The following is a 13196-nucleotide window of genomic DNA, read 5'->3' as shown; positions in this document are numbered from 1 at the left end:
AGGCACCGTATACTTAACACGCGTACTTTATTTCTATGTGTGTATGTGTGGGGGTAGGCGCCCGCGTTTGGGGAGGAGCCCCGCTCGTGTGTGTGTGTGTGTGTTGAGCGTGTGTGTGTGGCCGTAGCCGTGTTCCTCCACCCCATGATTACAACCCGAAGTAAAATATTATTCATCCGTACGTTGGCGGCCCCGGCGGCCCGGCGGCCCCGGCTGCCTTGGCCGTGGCGGGGAGGCCCTGGCTGCCCAGGCCGTGCCCACTCCGCGGCAGTCAGGGCATTGTTATGGCGCCATTATCCCGCCGTAGACGCATGGAAGAACGCAGTTTGGTCGGAATCACGCCCCCCGCAACACTTTCTCTCCCCGCTCCCCTTTTCTCCGTCTTCTGTGCTTTTTTTCTCCCGCCACCGCCGCTTCGCGAACTGGTCTTCTTATGCGAGGGGATTGCGACCGGTCGTCGCGGGCCGCGTCCAGGCGCCCTATTATTGACCTGGTCGTTCCCTTTTGTGGCCGTGTCGTCCGTTCTGCGGTGTGGTGGGGCCGGTGGGGCCCTCGGCGCGGCCGGAGCCAGGCGGAGCAGTGGCGGAGCCCGCACCTCCGGGATTAAGTCATTTCGGCGCAAGCCGCGGCCCGCGCTGCCCGCGCCCTGCCTCTGGTCAGGCGGGGCCAGGCGCGGCGCACGAGCACACAAGCGGCTTCCGGCGCCCCGCCACGCCCCGCCCCCGCGGCGACATGTGTCCACACACGCAGAGAGCCTTTTTACTGGCGCACTTGGCGGAATGCGTCCCCACCGTCCCCGCGAGGCCGCAACCTGACTCAGCCTTTCCTTGCCCGCAGCTTCGACGGCCGCGGTCGCCCGGTGGGGCAGGAGCTGGTGTACTCGGCCACGGAGGCCTTCGGGACGCGCGCCTTCTTCCGCACCGCCACCACGCCCGCCGAGCTGGTCGTGGACAACCTGTCCGTCAGCGACGAGGGCCTGTACCGCTGCCGGGTGGACTTCCGGAACTCGCCCACCCGCAACGTCAAGGTCAACCTGACCGTCATAGGTGAGCTCCGGTTCCTTCGCCCTGCAGGACGCCGTCGTCGCTTTCTGAAGCCAAATGGCCCTCTCTTCCGTTTCAGTGCCACCCTCCAAGCCTGTGATATTTGATTCCGAGAGTAAAGACCCCACCAAGTTAGTGGCGCCTTACAACGAGGGCGACAGCGTCATTCTTCTGTGCGAAGTTAAGGGAGGTGAGTTGCCGTTTATTTTTGAAAGTTGGCTTTGTTTGTTCTTTTTCCTCCCGTTCTGCGGAGCTGATCCCCGCTGTGTCCAGGCCGGCCGCGTCCGCGCGTCGTCTGGTTCATGGAGAACATGGTCCTGGACGAGTCCGTGGAGACGCGCGAGGACGGCGTCACCATCAACCGGCTGACGCTGCCGAACGTGGGCAGGACGCACCTGCACTCGCGGCTCATCTGCCAGGCCTCCAACACCAACCTCGCCATGCCGCTGGCCAAGGCCGTGGTGCTCGACGTCAACCGTAAGCAGTCATTTCCATAAATTAAAAAAAATCACTTTGAAAAAAAAAATATTTGTCTTTAAAAAGAAATTAAAAATTAGGTTTTAAACAATTTTAAAATTTAAAAAAAGTTTTAAAAAGCTTCAAAATTCAAAATAACTTTTTAAAAAAATTTAAAATAACTTTTGAAAAATTTCAAAATTTAAACCTAGTTTTTGAAAAAATACGTTAAATTTTGAAAATTTGTTTGGTACTTGCAGTGAAGCCCACGTCCGTGACCATCACGACGCGCGAGCGGCACCTGGAGGCCGGCAAGACCTACGAGATCGAGTGCAAGTCGCAGGGCTCGCGGCCCTCGGCCGTCATGTCGTGGTGGAAGGGGCCGCACCCGCTGCGGCACCAGGACAAGGTACCAAATTCGGTGCGCAGTTTTCGCGTTCATTGAACTGTGTTACATTGTGGGACGGAATGCGGTGGCTGTGCTCTCGCGCAGGCTGCCTTGCATCGCGTTTCTCCCTGGCCGTCGTGTTTCGCGACGAAGACGTAGGGGGGTGGGTTGTGCACGCACATAGCGACGCACCGCGACGCACGCAGGGCCCAAGGCCGACTGGTGTTGGTGCGTGCGATGCTGAAATAATGTTTGGACCAAATTGAGCGGCCGTAATCATATTGCTCCCTTGCGGGCGGTCCCCACCTTCACGCGCCTGCGCGCGCCGCGCGTGTGTGGCCCCAGGCTAGGGGAGCCGAGCCGTGCTGGCGGCCCGGTGGGTGCGTTAGTTTGGGGAGCGTACAAAACTGCTGCGGAAATTGACGGGGAAAGGGGGGGGGATGGTTGCCCTTCATACTTTTTTTGTTGCTACCAACAACGTTTTAGCTATACAAGAGTCGTTTTCTGATCTCAGCAGTCGGAGGCGGACGGGGTAGCGCTGAGCGTGCTCAAGTTCTCGCCCACCATCGACGACGACGGCAAGTACCTGACGTGCCGCGCCGAGAACACGGCCATCCCCGGCTCCGTCATCGAGGACAAGCTGCTGCTCAACGTGGAATGTGAGTAGTCCTGTAGCGACTAGTACGCTTGCTCAAAATGACCGCTTCCCGCACGCCGCAGCTCTCCTCTAAAAATAAAAATAAAAATGTACTGCAACGGGCAAGGGCACTTGATTTAAAAACATGCCTAGCCCTCGCTCCCCACAGAGTGCCGGAGCAAGGTAGGTAGTATAAACGACTCCCGTAACCGGCGGGTGCGCCCCGGCCAGGTCCGTTGCCGCGGCAAGGGGGCCGACCGCCCCGCCCCACCCCGCCTTGGGGGTGAAGTCTCTTGGGACCTGCCCAGTCCACACCCCTTCCTCACTTGCTCTGCTTTCAACCTCCCAGGGCAAACATACAGGCCCCCCCCCCTCCACCTTGTTCATCTCCGCCGTTCGCACCGTTTTGCAGCCCCCCCCCCCCGATCCAGGGTGGTGCCGCGGTGGCCCCGCGACCCGCAGCGCCGCGACGCCTCGGGCCCTCCTCACGGCCCTCTCGGCCCTCCTCACGGCGAATTATTTTTCTTCGCACTCGCAGTATTTTTTCTCGGCTTCCTTTCTTCGCCGCCCTTTCGCCGCGCGCGGCTTTCGGCTTTCCGTGACCCACTGACCGTCAATCCTGCCGACCTGACAGCGCTTCCCCCCCCCCTCCCCTCCCCTCTTTCCAGCCAGCTCGCCTCGCAGACACGCGAACGGGGATTTAAAATGCCGCGCCACTTCAAGTGTCGGCGGGCCGCTCCGCTGTTGGCCGTCTTGTTGTTGTTGTTTGTCGGTCTGATTGTCAGGAGGTGTTTCCTTCCTTGCTGCACGCTGGCGCCAACCTACGGCCAACCCGCGGAAATGGCTTTTGGTGGTTTTTTGTCCGTTGTGCCATGGCGGGCGACTGCCTCGACTCGATGCCGAAGTGTCAACCGGTGTCTTCTTGGCGGTAGATACGGCTCGCACCGAGACAGCCGCTGTCAGCGTGCCGCGGAGATACCCGGACAAACGGTGATGCTGCGCAGCCGCGAGATGCTGCCGACTCCTCCAAGTCCGTGGCCGTCGCGGTGGCTGTTCCCGCGGCCGTCCGCGCACAGGCAGTCCCGGGGGGCTGCCAGTCGGATCCTATCCGCCTTCCTTCCCTTTGATACTCGTTGTCCTGGATGCCTTCGGACGGACGATGCGCCGTCGGTACGTCCGAACGGCCCCCCGCTTTCGAACCATGTCGCTCTGTCTCACTCAGTGCCGAAAGGGTGCGGGGACGTGCCCGGTTTATTCATAACGGCGAAGCAGCCCGTCTTTGTTGCACCAGAGAGAGAGAGAGAGAGGGGGGGGGGAGAGAGGGATGTTGGCCCTCTAACGTGCGCCGGAAACTCCTCAGCGTACGCAGCAAGTTACACTCCAGCTGGTGCATGCATGGCGTGCAGTGGCACACGATCGCGCCGCGCTGTGCCGCGCCAGCCATGCCAGCACATGCCGCGGGTAGCGAAGCGTGGCGTCGGATACTACTCTGCCAAAAAAAAAAGACACACGCAACACAACCCGTGCGACTGGGTTTCGCGCCGAAAAAAAAAACAGGGCATGAATGAATGCCATGAATGTCGGGAAGCAGTGTCGGTGAAAAACGGCTGGTCCATATTTATGACCTACTAACCGATTCCGGCATTGTCACCGCTTGTTTTACGGGCTAAGAGGAGCGCGGGCGGAAGTTGATTCGTCGCGTCGCGAAAGCTGGGCTTGAGAGTGATTTCTGGAGTTGATCGCTGCAAGGAGGGCGACCACCGCGCCCGACTTGTTGCTGTGCTGCAGCAATGCAGTTGGAGTGGACGCCACACATGCTGTGCGCGCTCGAGCATCCGTCAAACACGATGAGTGCACCAGCCTGTGTGCAGTGCAGGCCACACAAGGCCCGCCCGGGCCAGCCCGCCACACTGCCCCCGCCAAATTCGCCATTATTGGCTGTAAATATGCAAATATCGAACATGCCGCCTCCCTTTGTTAGCGTCCGTTCCGCGGCCCGGTCTCCTGTCCCGCCGACGTTGCCGCCGGAGACTCTGCTTCGACCCGGGAATTGGCAGGGGAAACAAATTAAGCCGGAGAAAACACGACAGCGTTTCAAAAAAAAGGCTCTTTTTGTGGTGGCAGCTTTGCGTTAGGCCCGCCGGACTGCCCTTGAATCCGTTCCCTGGCGTGCCGCTGGAGCGACTGGAGTGGCTGGAGCCGTGCGGCCGATGGCGCGTTGGCCTGGAAGCCCTTCGATAAGGATAGCGGCGCTCCAGGGGCCTCTCTCTCTCTCTCTCTCTCTCTCTCTCTCTCTCTCTCTCTCTCTCTCTCTCTCTCTCTCTCTCTCTCTCTCTCTCTCTCTCTCTCTCGTTCTTAATCTCGGCGTCCATCCCTTCTCATTCCGCGGCTGCATTCCTGCTCCCCTTCTTGTCGTACTCCGCGACGTCGGCGACGGTTGACCCCGCGCCGCGCACCGCGCCGCGCACCGCGCCGCACCGCGCCGCCCGGGGATGGGATGGGATGGGGGTGCTTTCGATTTATTGCTTTCTGTTTATCTTTCTTATCCCCCGGTGCCGGATTTTCCCATGCCGCGTCTGCACTTCTTCACGCAGGGTCACGATATCGGCGTCCTCGCCCTCCCCCTCCTTCTTGTCCTCCAGGAGCGCACTCCGAACGCCACGCCGCCGCCACGCCGGACAAATGGGTGCTGACACTGTGTCCCTCTGCTTGCAGACCAGCCGCTCGTCTCCATCAAGATGGGGACCACCCTCAAGGCCGACGAGATCAAGGAGGGCGACGACGTGTACTTCGAGTGCGAGGTCCGCGCCAACCCCAAGGTGTACCGCCTCGTCTGGTACCACGACGTAAGTAGTCGTCGACGATTTGCCTGAAGTGGCCGCAATTCTAGACGCGTTTTGAGCTCCAGAGTCGCTAAACGGGACTCGAACCGTGCGTGTGACCCCACCAATGGATTCCTCGTTCGGAGAGCAATCCATTGGTGGGGTCACACGGTCGGTAGCTGGGACTTCTGTTTCCGTTGCTGACGGGTTGTTGTTGTTGTTTGCAGGGGACTGAGATCGCCCACAACCAGACGGCCGGCGTGGTGCTCAGCGACCGCAGTCTGGTGCTGCGCCGCATCAACCGGGCGGCCGCGGGCAGCTACACGTGCCTCGCCGCCAACAGCATGGGCAAGAGCGGCTCCAACGTGGTCAAGCTCAGCGTCATGTGTGAGTGCCTCACTCTGCCCCTCCCTCTGGCTGACCCTGGATACGCCACTGGCCCCAGCGGACGGCGGACAGTGGACCAGATGACCGTTGGAGCCGGCAAAAACTCTCGACGCGTTTTGAGATCCAGAGTCGCTAAACAGGACTCGAACCGAACGTGTGACCCCACCAATGGATTGCTCTCCGAACGAGGAATCCATTGGTGGGGTCACACGTTTGCTTCGAGTCCCATTCAGCTGCTCTGGAGCTCAAAACGCGTCCAGAGCTTTGGCCGCCTCCGCCGGTCTTCTGGCCCACTGTGCGGGGGGGATCTGCCCGGCCGACATAACCCTCCTCCCTCTCACCTCGACAAGCCTATGTGCGTTGATGCAAACAAAGTCGCGCGCACACAAACGGCGCGGCTCGAGGGGGAAAAGAGAGAGAGAGAAAGAAACAGGAAACAGCGAGCAAACATTTGCCTGCGGGGCACGTGCGCCAAGGACGGAGAATGGCAACGACAAAGAGCCCCGCCGCGTCTCAGATCGCAAGCCTAACGACACGTGCACGGCCAAACACACACACCACACACACACACACACACACACACACAGACCCCTAATGAGAGCGCGAGCTGCATCTCGAGGGCGCTCCTCTCGAAGTATTTGCATTTTGTGCAATTTGTATTATTTGCCCTTTTTCCCCCTTCTTTGCGCCCCGTGTATCTCTGCCCACCCCTCCGGGCCCTCCGGGGTCGCATTCTACTACGCGTACCTTCCCCCGTATGAATAATAATTAATGCGTCTACCAAGAAAAGAAGTGATGGCCCCGGCTTAATGTGCCCCTGTGCCTGGCTGCCTGCCTGCCTGGCACTGTGCTCCTGCCTGCCGTCCTATGAATGCACCCTGGAGACTGCCAAGAAGACCCCGGAACCAGGCTTTCTTTTTTTTTTCCGCCGTCCTTTTTTTTAAACTCCCTTGGCACGCAGTATTTGCCTGGTGCGCCCTCTGGACGGCGTTTTTACATGCACTTTGCGCGTGCAATCGTCCTCCCACTTGAGCACGACGCTCTCGGACGCCCCTTCGGCTGCCCTTCGGGTCCGCTTCGGGTCCGCTTCGGGTCCCGCTTCTCCTTCATTGTTGCTCTCGCAACAGAGGCACGTCTACGAGGACCCCTCAATTAGGACTGCGAGAAAACGAACGGACGGGGTGGGGGCAGGGCCGGCAGGGCCGGCAGGGGCTTGCTCGAGACATGCAGAGCCTAGCAAGGAGGGGTAGCATGTAGGGCCCAGGGGTTCACCCGGGGCCGGGCCGTGCCGCGCCGAGGGCCGCAAGGGAGATAAGGAAGGATGTGGGAGAGATAGAGACAGGGAGCTAACTTGAGAGGGGCACCCTGTGTATAACGAAAATGAGGCCCTTAAAATTAGACTTTAATTAAGATTAAAATCAATAATGCCGGTGCCTGCGTATCGCCATGTAACTAACATTCCTTAGTCACGGGAAAAGGCGGTGCCTCTGTGAGGAAGTACGGTCCGACCCTCTGAGAAATGAGTTGTTCATAAGACCCATTGTTGAAGCGCCGGGGTGGCCTCACGGTGTACCCAGGCCACTGCAGTATTCACGACTGGCTGCCAGACTGGCTGCCTGCGGAACAAGCTGGCCCTGCGCTAATTTCCCAGGTATTATCCGTTCTAAAAACGTCAGAGGTGCGTTTATTCTCGGCGAAACGCGCACCCTGTGTTCACCGTGTCTGGGAACAGTATACGGGCGCGGGGGGCTTGTAAAGCAAGGGAATCCTCTTACCTTGCGAGCGCCAAGGAGGATCGGGTCGGCGTTTTCTGGCCGTGTAGTTGGTGAAGCCCCCCGACGGGCTGGGCTGGGGCAAGCCCAGGCAAGCCCAGGCAAGCCGCTGGGCTCATGACCTCCACGGACCTTCGCTTCGCGTCCACCAAGTGCACGAAGTGGGCCGGCCCGCTTCGCCGTCCGAGTCGCCTTCGCGTTATCGCCCTTCCACGTCAACTACCACCCGGCAGCCCTGCAGGCCGAACGGTGCTTCCATCTCTCTCGCACTCCGTCGGGGTGCGAGAGAGACACAGTGACCGCGAGCCGCGCGGCTCAGCCATGCCAAGCCAGGCACGCAACAAAGGGGTCTAGTCCCACTCATCCCCACAATGCTCTCTGGCAGTGGTCTTTTTGGCGCTACTCCTGCATAGCTCCACCGCGGGAATCTTTCGGGTTACAACCTCGACGGAGAAAAAGCGGAGGCAGGCAGAGCAGTACGGCTCAACAGGTCGCCCCCCCCCCCCCCCCCCCACCCCCTGGCCGTGCCTGCCTGGCTGTGCCCCGAGGGAATCGCAGAGGCAAAGTAAGTCTGTTAGGGAGGCGAGTGGCTGGGATATTATAATAGGACTTCGCTGCCGATCGTTGACGTGTACCTCGCGCTGCCGCCGCCGCGGTGCGCCACCGTCCGCACAGTGGGCCAGAAGACCGGGGAGGTGCCCAAAACTCTAGACGCGTTTTGAGCTCCAGAGTCGCTAAATGGGACTCGAACCGAACGTGTGACCCCACCAATGGATTGCTCTCCGAACAAGGAATCCATTGGTGGGGTCACACGTTCGGTTTGAGTCCTGTTTAGCGACTCTGGAGCTCAAAATGCGTGTAGGGTTTTGACCGCCTCCACGGTCTTCTGGCCCACTGTGGTCCGCCAGGCCTGGTGGGCGGGGCGCTAGCTGGTGCTGCCCGAAACCCCCAAAGCAAAGACACGTCTTGGCAGACCGCGCTCATCCCGACCGACGGAGTCCTTCGGGAACCCATCGCCCCGCCTGCGACCCGCCTGCCTGCAACACCTCCGCGTTAATTGCCACTTTACCTTTGCTTTCAGAAGGAGGCCTGTCTCCCCAAATGGGATTCGCCCACCCCGCCCCTGAGCGTCTTTTAGGTCTACCCCCTCCTCTCTGGCCTCGAGACCGAGCTCGAGACTATGCGGCGTGCGTAGAGAAGATGCTTACTAGAGTACAAAGATTACCTTGCCGAGGGGCTTGCGGGCGGGTGGGGCAGGCGCCCTGGAATGGAGGCTGACAGCAGAGTCGGGCGGGGCGGGGCGGGGTGGGGCGGGGCGAATAAGCGAAGCGAAAATGCACGCGAGAAACCTCTCACCAACACCGCAGAACGGGAGTGGCGAGGCCGGGCGGCCCAAATCCTCCCTGTGAAGTTTTCCTGTAATTCGGTAATTGCTTTTTTAATAGGTGCAAACTTTGGGCGCGATTAGGTGGCGCGGTGTGCGTCCCTGGCCGTGACGAGCCGCGCCGTGCCACTCGGTGTTTCTTGTACGGTGTGCGCCACAGTGCGCGACAAAGTGCGCTACAGTGTACCGCGGGTAAACGGTTAACGACGTTAATTACACATTACCCTCTCCGCCCCGCGTCGCCAGGCCGTCGCCAGGCCGTCGCCTGCACACTGCCGACGGCGAGGGTCTTTGCGGGGAGTCGCGGCCTCGCGGGCACACAGTGTGCCACACACACGGGCCGCCAGACGGCGCTCTGCGTCCGCAGGACAGTCCGCCGAGGAAACACTGCAGGGTGGTTGTTGTTTGAGTCGAGAGTGCAAAAATTAGTGCGAGCGATGCGGGTGTTTCGGGTTTCGGACTGCATGTTTTATCAATGGCGTGGCGGTACCGGCGGATTGGCCGCTTCAAACGAGAAAACTTTGCTACCGTCGTGCGTTGGACCGACCCGGAAAACGTGCCCATGCTCGGGTTCGGCGCGGAGCAAGTGGATTTGTCAAGGCCGCGTCCTAGACGGCTCACCCCTCACCGCCAGCGCGACCCCGAACGACGCCGCGCCCTCGTGGCTGCCTCCCCCCCCCCCTTTCCGACCTATAAATGTTGGCGGCGTGTCTTCGGCCGGGTCAAAGGCCGCCTATTATCACGTAACAACGCCGAGGCCCCAATTGCTCAAGGGGGATGGAATGGGGGGGGGGGACGCCGCGTGTGTTGAAAGCAGCGACGGGGCGCGCTGTTTGGTGAGGTGTCTCCGGGGGGCGGGGGCGCGTTCGCTGGCGTGCTCGTGCTCACCCCCGGCGCCGTGCTCCGCGTGCTCGACGGCGTGCTCGGCGGCCGCCCTGGGCGGGGACACGGCCCGCTTGTCGTGCATGCCGATATGATTAAGGGCGCGGCGGCGCGGCGAGCCGGGTAAAGTGGTTTGCCGTGTAGCCTCACTGCGCCGATTTGTCCCTCCAAGACTTGAAGGCGTCTCTCCGGCGTCGTCGTCGCCAGAGCGAAAGAAGGAAGCTCGTTTTCTGATTGTGAGGAAGTGCCTACGCCACGCCGCGGCGCGCCGCCACCACACTGACGTGTGGGGATGAAGGGGGGGAGGGGCACTCGCGGCAGGCAGACAGCCGGGCAGCCAGGCAGCTGCTTGAGGGTAATGGACGTAGAAAGGCAACGCTGCTCGTGACGTCGCGTGCCCGCCCCACCCCGCCCCACCCCGCCCCACCCCACCCCACCCCGCCCCGCCCAAGAACTAACCGCTTAAAAAAAGGGGGCGGCTTTTGATGCTGCTTAATGTGCTGGAAGACGAAAGCCCTGCAACAGTGGCTCGCTTGGGCGGCTGCCTTTCCATTCAGAGCCATCAGCCAAACTGTCCGGCCAGACCTGCCCCCCGTCCCTCCCCCAAATCCACTAATGACGTAACAGGGACCAAACTTGGCCAGGCGGGCGAGTCTAGCGCGGTGCGGCAACGCATTCTGCTTTTCCCACGTTGGGCTCGTTTCGGTGTCCGTTCCTCGCGAGGCGAATTGTCACTACAGAAACGGACTTTGAAAGTCCGAGATAACCGAAACCTGGAAGTAAAATTAGCTCTCCACACTTTCACGATGGGGCGAAAAATAATAACGAAAGTGGCGTTGCGAGCGGGATGACGGAACAACAAACTCGCCCCGGTGCGCGCCGCGCCGCGCCGAGAGAATGACTCCGTGAAGGTGTTCCGGGGGCGTTGTCGCGGGGCCCCCTCGCCTTCCGCGCAATGACTTGCGCCCTTTTGTTTCTTTTGTTTGTTTTTGTTTTGTTGTTGTTTTCCCTTTCCGGCGCTGCGGGCCTGTGGGGCCTGTAGGCCGGGCTGCCCACGCACGCCCAGCCGAGCAGCGGAGCAGCGGAGCACAAAAGGAGTTTGGCTACAAATGACCGCGCTATGAATGCCGGGCGGTCCGCGGCGGTCCGCGGCCTGGCTGGCTTGGCTCCGTTTCCCGCTCGCGCCTACACTGCAGCGCGCCAGCCTCTCTCCAGGGGGAGAGAGGCATCTTCGCTTTGTGCGCGCCGCGTCATCTCAATCTAGAGAGACTGCGGAGCGGACTGCGCGCCTAACGCACACCACAAAAAATGGCTTCCACGCGCCGCGGCCGCGCCACTGGGAAAAGGGAACGTGGCGCCCGGGGCCGCCCGGGGTTGCCCCGGGCCCCATTGTTGTTCTTTGCAATTGTTCTCTGCTCTACGCTATCGGATGTTGAGGTGCGTGTGTGTGTTTGAGCGCGCGTGTGTGTGTGCGTGCAAACATTTCGGCTGTGCTCGTTGTGCGTGCGATCTGCCGAGGTGCGCCCCAATCCCTTGGAAGTGACGAGAGAGGTCCCTGGGTCCCTAGCAGTGCACCTGGCACACAGTGGGCCCGGCCAAAACTCTAGGCGCGTTTTGAGCACCAGAGTGGCTAAACAGGACTCGAACCGGACGTGTGACCCCACCAATGAATTGCTCACCGAACAAGGAATCCATTGGTGGGGTCACGCACGTTCGGTTCGAGTCCCTTTTAGCGACTCTGGAGCTCCAACCCCGCCTAGAGTTTTGGCCGCCTCCACCGGACCTCTGGCCCACTGTGGCTGCCACCACAGCCTCGTGACTGCGAATAACGACTGCCCCTTTGTTCGCAGACGCGCCGCGCTGCCGCGAGGACCGGGACCAGCTGCTGGGCGCCGTGAAGAACGAGCGCATCGCGCTGCACTGCGACCTGGACGCCAACCCGGAGCAGGTGTCGGTGCACTGGACCTTCAACCACTCGGGCACGCTGCAGGACGTGGCGTCGCGCGTGTCGCAGGGCCCGGCCGGGGCGCAGGGCGCGCACTCCAGCGGGGCCCTGCTGTACTACACGCCCACGCTGGACCAGGACTACGGCACGCTGGCCTGCTACGGCACCAACTCGGTGGGCCGCCAGACGCGGCCCTGCGTCTTCCAGATCGCCGCCGCCGTCAAGCCCTTCAGCCCCGCCAACTGCACGCTGGCCAACATGACGGGCGCCGGCTACCTCCGCATCGAGTGCGTGGAGGGCTTCGACGGCGGCCTGCCGCAGTGGTTCCTGCTGCAGATGGTGGAGCTGCCCGGCATGCAAGTGCGGTGAGTACCAACCGCCTTGTTAAATCAGAGAAACTCCTCACATTTCCCCCGCGTCTGACACAACCCTCGTCGTCTCCGCAGGCACAACCTGACGCTGGCCAAGGGACCCCCCGTCTTCGAGCTGACCTGGGTGCCGGCGCCGGGCGTCATGTACCAGGCCAGGGTGTTCGCCGTCAACACTAAGGGCTCCTCGGACCCCGTCATCATCGAGGACGCCCTGCTGAGCGGCATCTCGCCCGTCACTGGTGAGCTGCTGCACTGTTGCCGACGTGTAGTGGAACGCCTGAACCCTGGAAGAACACATGGGGGACCCTGGTGAAGCCCTGGTGAAACCCTGGTGATGCTTGGTGAAACCTTGGTTAAATCATGGTAGAACCATGGTGAAACCGGGTCGTGGCTGCAGCGTGTCTGAAACGCACGCCTTCTCGGCGCGCCTCGCTCCGCCTCGCCAACCCGACCGGAAGCGTCATTTCCGGTAACGTGGCGCCAAGGACGAGAAATGCCGCGCGTGATCACAACTACCACTACTTTCCCGCGGCGGCGCCTTTCTCTCCATTTTTCCTATCCTCGCGGTCTGCGCGCGCTTTCGCTGATTCGGTCTTATCCGCGCGCGGTGGGGGAAGGGGGTGTCTGTTCGCCACCAAGAGGGGGCAGAGCGCGACGGGTCACACACCGCGTGGCGTTTGTGAAAACCGCTGAGGTTTCGGTCCGGTTCCGAAGTGTGAACCGCCTTGACGCCGGCCGGTTCCGGTGCCGGTTCCGGCGGTCCGGCGCGGTCCCTGCGTGTCGTGATCCACTCCGGCACCCCTTTCGTGCCGGGTCGGCTCACGCAGCCCGGCTCGGCTGGCGTGGCTGGCGGTGGCGCCGCGTCCGGTTCCTTTCCATAAACCACTCATTTTCGCCGCCGGAACAGCCAGGCAGGCAGGCAGGCAGGCAGCCGGCGGCGCTCAGCGCGGACGCCACCGCACTGTGTGCAGCTGGGGGAAAAGTACAACCACCCGTGGTATTAGCCGTCGTGCTCCGTGGTGCCGGGGCCCGGGGGACCGGAGGGGCAGAGGGCCGGTGCCGGGGGCAGGCCGGGGGCGCCCTTGCACCCTTGCAGTTGCCGGGGAGAT

The 13196-nt window shown here is 61.5% G+C and overlaps 1 protein-coding gene across 3 annotated transcripts in view; it reads left to right on the top strand.

Annotated features, from left to right (window-relative positions):
- The window catches only part of LOC117643720 (nephrin-like), a 151320-nt gene that overhangs the window by 125542 nt on the left and 12582 nt on the right, over positions 1-13196 (top strand). Inside the window, exons 4-12 of one of the 3 annotated variants that reach the window (XM_034382782.1) lie at positions 838-1046; positions 1123-1233; positions 1317-1520; positions 1760-1908; positions 2405-2546; positions 5240-5370; positions 5574-5733; positions 11622-12081; positions 12163-12326. In XM_034382782.1, coding sequence (XP_034238673.1) covers positions 838-1046; positions 1123-1233; positions 1317-1520; positions 1760-1908; positions 2405-2546; positions 5240-5370; positions 5574-5733; positions 11622-12081; positions 12163-12326 — 1730 coding nt within the window. Of the gene's footprint in view, positions 1-837; positions 1047-1122; positions 1234-1316; positions 1521-1759; positions 1921-2401; positions 2547-5239; positions 5371-5573; positions 5734-11621; positions 12082-12162; positions 12327-13196 lie in introns of all 3 variants that reach the window. The other 2 variants (XM_034382780.1, XM_034382781.1) reach the window with 2 other exon arrangements.

This window comes from Thrips palmi, unplaced genomic scaffold (assembly GCF_012932325.1).
Source record: "Thrips palmi isolate BJ-2018 unplaced genomic scaffold, TpBJ-2018v1 HiC_scaffold_17, whole genome shotgun sequence".
Taxonomy (NCBI): domain Eukaryota; kingdom Metazoa; phylum Arthropoda; class Insecta; order Thysanoptera; family Thripidae; genus Thrips; species Thrips palmi.
This window is presented reverse-complemented; position numbering and strand designations above follow the sequence as displayed.